This window comes from Rhinichthys klamathensis, unplaced genomic scaffold, assembly GCF_029890125.1.
Source record: "Rhinichthys klamathensis goyatoka isolate OS25496 unplaced genomic scaffold, OSU_Roscu_1.1 h1tg000059l_1, whole genome shotgun sequence".
Taxonomy (NCBI): domain Eukaryota; kingdom Metazoa; phylum Chordata; class Actinopteri; order Cypriniformes; family Leuciscidae; genus Rhinichthys; species Rhinichthys klamathensis.
Window position 1 is genome coordinate 10,245,082 of NW_026606604.1, and position 6,568 is coordinate 10,251,649.

The following is a 6,568-nucleotide window of genomic DNA, read 5'->3' on the forward strand; positions in this document are numbered from 1 at the left end:
ATAAATAATGGATTATTTCCTTCAGCTGAGACACTTCAGATGCGCTCTGTTTGACATGATGGTTTTGCTTGAAATATGATTGGAATCACTTCAAAAAAGGAAAATACAGTCTGTCATATAGACTACATACAATTATAATGAGAACATTATAATTGTGTGCTTGGGACATTTCTTTTAATGGTCCCACTTTTGATTTTTGTAATCAGGCTCTCAAAAATGATATAAAATGTTGATTTATACTTCGTAACATAACATTTTTCGCTCTTATCACACACATATCGGTATTATATCTGTCATCTCATTCTCTAATTATTGATATCGGCATTGTATAATGCTCTTTGTTTATACATATAAAATATATGTATAAAAAAACGATATCGTTTGACCTCTATCATTAAAATATAAAATTGCACTCAATAAGTTTTAAGGGGCCTTCACATACAGTAGAACATCTTAAAAATTTGGCGATCATGGTGCGAGGTGCTAGCGTTCGTCTAGCTAGCATGTTTAGACCAACAGAATATAGTGCATATATCTAAATGTCTAACGCATGAACAAATGCGAGGTCGTTAAAATTATATTTAAATAATGAATGAAATTAGAATTGCATTTAATATTATTTTGTATATTGGAATAATGCAACCGCAATGTTTGAATGATCTAACACAAAAGGCATTTGGTCTCAGTGGAAGGTGTACTATGCGTGCTTATAATGAGGTGAGCGGCGGTGTGTTTGTGGCTCAGTCAGGGGAGGCCAGCTCTGGAAGTCAGGCTGGTGAATGGAGCATGAAGACGAGGAGTTCTTCAAGCTCCTCCGAGTGTGAAGGACAAAAGGAGCAGCCTTACTCTAAACTTTGTCACAGCTCTGTGTTGATCTCCTCCTCCCCCAAACACAGACGAGCATTGTGTATAGGAGACTTTACATTGTGAAATAAGCAAGGCATAGCAATAAAGCATCACCATTCTCAAATGACCCAAAACTATGGGAGTTGTGTAGAAGCTAACCTTTGGTTTAAAGGTTTGTGATACTTTATGGTACTAGGAAGTCTAGTTTGTCTCAGCTTCCTATTGTCATTGTCTTTGTATTGTGCAGCAACTACTATACAATGGCTGTGGAGGGCCTCTGCCCTGTCTGGGGCCCCCTCATGACATTATGAGCTAATTAAAAATGCGATTTTACTAAATGACAAAAATCTAGGAAGTTGAGTAGGAAATATTTGAGCAAAACAAGGGTTTAATGAAAAGTATTTAAGAGAGGGACAAATCATCCATAATAATATCTCTGTCTGTCTGATCATTTTGATACAAGTGATCAAATATTTTGTTTCCGGATTGAACACAACCGTTTTAAAGCAAGCCATCTTGGTAATGCCTCAAACAGCTATTTTCTAGCCATACAAGTTTTCTAGTCATGTTTCAATAACATTTCAAATCACTAATATATTCAGGGCCGTTGTCAGAGACATCCGGGAATGTTGTCCCGGGCCCTGTGAAAGGGGGATCCTCTTAGACGTAGGGAAAACAATTAACGACCATTCGTAATATCTCAACAGTTATCACTTTGCAAACAACAATTGTTCTTTATTTTTGCACGCTGGAAAACAGAGTCAAGTTTTTACACCAACAAATCAGCCAAGTATGACTGCTGAAAACTGTCAATGTTTTCATTTTGCATTGATTTGATTTATTTCTCTCTATATATTCGCCATTTTTAATTATATGTCATTTACTTTTCTTAAATAGACTATTTCTTTTTTGCATATATTTGAAGTATCATAAACAAGTGCCACGTTCACACAGCAGCAGAATCCGGTTGTCAATCCTGTATTTGAGTCCTCAATATGGTTACTTCACACACAGTTCAGTTATTTACATTTTATATATCAGGATTCACGACCGCATTCTCGGAAAACCCGCGGTGTGTGAACACAACAGAACCGGTCGTGTCATTCAGTGCGAGGCCGTGTGTTGCGGATTGTCTTGTGTGGTTTCGCTTTCTTTCGGTAATTTACAGTGACGAAGATATAAGCTGTGTGTCATAGAGAGTTTCAGATACAGTCACTGTTCTCCACCAGAGCTGTTCCTGTCAGTTTTGTGTGACTCCACTGCTCCGCTCTTCACCCAGATATAAAAGATTTGACGGATGAACTCTGTTGGACACTCGTCATATCAAAAGTATAAAAAAAGACTTTTCAGTTTTATAGATGTCGCCATCTTTGATATTACTGTGGTCACTGTCGCTATGATTACTGGTAAGAGAATACAGGCTTGACTCCCGTTGCACGTTCATACAGACAGTATTAGAGATGCTACTATAAGTTGCTGTTTGAACGGGCCAGCGCTGTAATAGAGCTATATATGTTTGAGACCGAATCAGATTCAAATGAACCAATGCAACCACAACAACTGTCTCCAAAGACAAAACACTATAGCTTTTAAAAAAAGATGCATGTTGAGAATAATTAAGAAGAGTCCATTTTGAAATGAACTTAAAAATAAACTTCAGCCAGGCATTTCTAGTAGTTTGAACTCTGAAAGTTTTTGGAGGTGCAGTTTGTCCTCATCCAGGGACAGAACAATATCAGATGCTCTTACTCAACAGCAGTATCGCTCTTGTGATTGATGCAGACATGAGTTATTAAGAGCACCATGACTTCACACACACAAAAAAATCAAATCCTGCCGTTTCGGAAGAGTGGAAACAAAAACCCATATTTTAAACTGGGGAGTTAGCTTTGAGAAATGAAACTTGCAGATTGTTTTTAATGTAGAATAACCTCTTATATGTGTAAATATTATTATAATTTAGATTTTCCATTTCATGCCACCTTTAACCATCTTAAACTATCGCAGTGTCCTGTGTGCAAAAACTTTTTATCAATGCTGATTCTGTCCGAACACTTTCCCTAAGAGACCACAAGCAAAACCTGTCCACCCATCTACTCACGAGGAACCTCAGCCGACGAGGGTTGCCGGTGGCGAAAGCTATTCCAGCGATCTGTCCCTGTGTCTTCCTGAGGAAGAAATGACTGCTTCCAAGCAACTCTACTGAAGTAGAGAGATAGGGGGAAGAGTTAAACGAAATAGAGAAAGCGTACAAGCCTGTCATCTCGTAACGCCGCTGCAAGATTGGGCACTCAGTTCCGGGTTATGCAAGTTTACACCAGGGATAGCATAATTGACAATTGCTAACAACAGAGAGCAGGGTGGAGAGTTGTGAATGGCCAGTAATAATTGGAGCGAACGCCCACTGTGCTGCTCTCGAGGGACTGTAATCCAAGATCTTGTTTCTGATATAATTGTTAGTCAGAAAATTTCTGCATGGCTAGGCCAGCTCAGTTCCCAAGCTGGTTGACAGTGCAAGGCAGTTTAATAGAAAAACTGGTTGCTGAGGTTTTTAAAACAGGCATGCACTGAACCAACACGCAGTTCACCAGGAGTGTGGCGCACACCGTCTTTCTCGTTCCTTTGTTTTGGCTTTCTCAATCTCCGTACAGTCGTACAGTACAGAATAAAAGCGTCTCAAGTTGTCAGCGTCGCTCTTTTATAGGTTTCTGGGAATGAGTCAAAGTTTGACTAGTAAATGCCGTATCTAATCACAAAGCATCTTTCTTCAGTCACGACCCTTCAAAAGTATGTGTATTCTGACAAAAAAAAAGAAGGATAATACATTTTATATTTGTAAATTATATTTTAGTGTAGTATATATACGGTTTATACACGCATTACCGGTCAAATTTTTTGAATAATGACGTTTAAAAAAAAAGATTTGTCAAAGGACATTCCTCATACTCACTAAGGCTGCATTTATTTGATCAAAAATACAATAAAAACAGTAATATTGTGAAATATTATTACAATTTAAAATAGCTGTTTTCTATTGTTATATATTTTCAAATGTAATTTATTCCTGTGATCAAAGCTGCATTTTCAGCATCATTACTCCAGTCTTCAGTGTCACATGATCCTTCAGAAATCATTCTAATATGCAGATTTGCTGCTCAAGAAACATTTCTGATTATTATCAATGTTGAAAACAGTTGTGCTGCTTCATATTTTTCAGGATTCTTTGATGAATAGAAGGTTCAAAAGAACAGCATTTATTTGAATGGGAGTTTGCAGTGCATATATTTAAATTGCCTTTAAATCGAATGGAAATGCTAAGACTAGCACCACAACATGTATATCGGTGACCAACTACACTAGCCTTTCCCAGTATTATATATTGAAGCATTAATGTCGATCTTCTGTTGGCTCCCGCTCCACTACAGGTTTTTGTACTGAATTAGCTGACACTCATTGATTCCATTTGCTTGCCTATTTAAACAGGAGGAGTTGTCAAACTCAATCCGGCGCCTCTCTGAGTTCCTGCTCTCGCTGACAGATGACTCAACTACCAGCCATGTCCCGCAGCCAGCAAACAGACCCATCGCAGATGCCGACGGATCGAGCAGGAAGATGCCTACAGTTCAGATAGCGGAGTAATTGGACCCTCACCTGCGCCAGACAACTTACTTAAACCCCCAGCATGCTTCACTCTCTCTCGTCCGACGCTCACGGCCCAATCCATAACAATGAAGCAGGTGACTTTCATGCTACTGTCAGGAATGATCTAATTTTAGCGGGGTGAATGATTGCAATTGGCTTTGCCTCATCAGATAATTAATCTATGTCACCATTAATTGGAAAAGAGAATAATTAGGGGGCTGTGTTGACAGAAATTCTACGCTTCTCTAGATTCTTGGATCTAATTACACCTACTTAAACCCCTCTGACCTTAACTAGCGGATAGTATACCTGCGTAACCCTAACCAGGCTCGGGTTGGTCTCGACCGCCTCTCGCACTGCGTCCTTTGTCGTTTTTTTCCCCTCCTTTTTGGCTTGTTTATCCTCTCTTTTCCTGTCTCCTCAGAGAGCTGTCTCCCTCAATCACTTTTCAATATTCAATCTTAATTTTGTGGAAGTTTAGCATTTTCAATGAGCTGGAGATGAATGATTAATGAATAAATTTGAATGCTTCATTTTGTCCATGGATCATTAGTCAAGTCCTTTGTGGGAAGGACCTGCGAAAAAAAAAAAGAGGGAAAATTATTGAGACATTAGCCTGAAGCAATCCAGGGGTAAATAGTATGCACAGAGGGATGTTGTGTGAACGCTACCCACTGGCATTCTGCACAACCCCACGGAAACGCAAGCCTTCTAATTTACCCCGCTTCACAAGACTGATGTGCTCTATCGACAAATAGGTTTCATTTACAAAAATGAGTTTTCATTTTGATGTTTTGGTGTATGCGGCTTTTTACTTTTTTTTTTAGTTCTTTATTATTATTTTTTTATCCTTGTGTTATGTGCCTCCTCTGGTGAGATGTAAAAAAAAAAAAAACTATTAATGTAATGTCAGTTACAACTGACCGAAAATCTTATAGCTAAGCAAAGACATTAAAAAGTGATATACTTGTTAGATAATTGGGATTATCCGTTAGATTGTTGAGTAAAACTTCTCAATAAGGTCTTATTTGTTATCATTATCGACTACATTAGTTAAGATGACTAACAATGAACAATACTTGCATTTATTAATCTAATTAATGTTAATTTCAGCATTAACTAATGGAGCCTTTTCAGAGACTGTGATATTGAGTTATTAACATTATTAAAAGGATAGTTCACCCAAAAATAAAAATTCTGTAATCATTTGCTCTCCCTCATGTCGTTCCAAACCTGTAAGACTTTCGTTCATCTTCTGAACACAAATGAAGATCTTTTTGATTAAATCTGAGAGCTTTCTGTCCCTCCATTGACAGCTACGCAACTAACACTTTAAAGGCCCAGAAAGGTAGTAAAGACATCATTAAAGTAATCCATGTGACTCCAGTGGGTTAACCTCAATTTTATGAAGCTACGCAAGTGCTTTATTTGCAAAAAAATCAAAACATAATTTAACACTTTTAATACAAAATATGAATCTCCAACGCACGTTTACGTAACACTGTCCGCTCTGGCGTCAACACAACACCCATGCATCATTAGAGATTCATATTTTGTAAATAAAGTGGTAAATTATGTTTTTTTTGTGCTTCATAAAAGTGAGGTTACATGGATTTCTTTAATCAGAGGTGTAAAGTCCAGGTTCAGAAAGTAAAAGTCCTCCATTTTGTTCCAATCACCTGGATTTGCTAATTGGCACAGTTTCTCAATGAAATCAGCTGGCTGCGTTCATGGGTGGAATAACCATATGGCAGGACTTGTACTTTCTGACCCCTGGACTTTACACCTTTGACCTTAATGATGTATTTACTACCTTTCTGAGGCTTGAAAGTGTCAGTTGTGTTGCTGTCAATGGAGGGACACAAAACTCTCAGATTTCATCAAAAAGATCTTCATTTGTTTTTTCGAAGATGAACGAAAGTCTTACGGGTTTGGAACGGCATTAATGTTAAAAATTAGACCTTATTGTAAAGTGTAAAATGCAAAGCAACACATTAAACATCCCAAACCTTATTTACTCTTTAACATAAATGTTCCAGTCAGAATCAATAATGAAACATCAAGCACTTTTAAAACTCAA

The 6,568-nt window shown here is 37.8% G+C and overlaps 1 protein-coding gene across 1 annotated transcript in view; it reads left to right on the forward strand.

The window, feature by feature from the left end:
• The window catches only part of LOC130084189 (coiled-coil domain-containing protein 178), a 43,370-nt gene extending 37,944 nt beyond the window's left edge, over positions 1–5,426 (forward strand). Inside the window, exon 18 of the mRNA XM_056249424.1 lies at positions 4,330–5,426. Coding sequence (XP_056105399.1) covers positions 4,330–4,485 — 156 coding nt within the window. The 3' untranslated portion in view covers positions 4,486–5,426. The remainder of the gene's footprint in view (positions 1–4,329) is intronic.
• Positions 5,427–6,568: the final 1,142 nt, after the last annotated feature.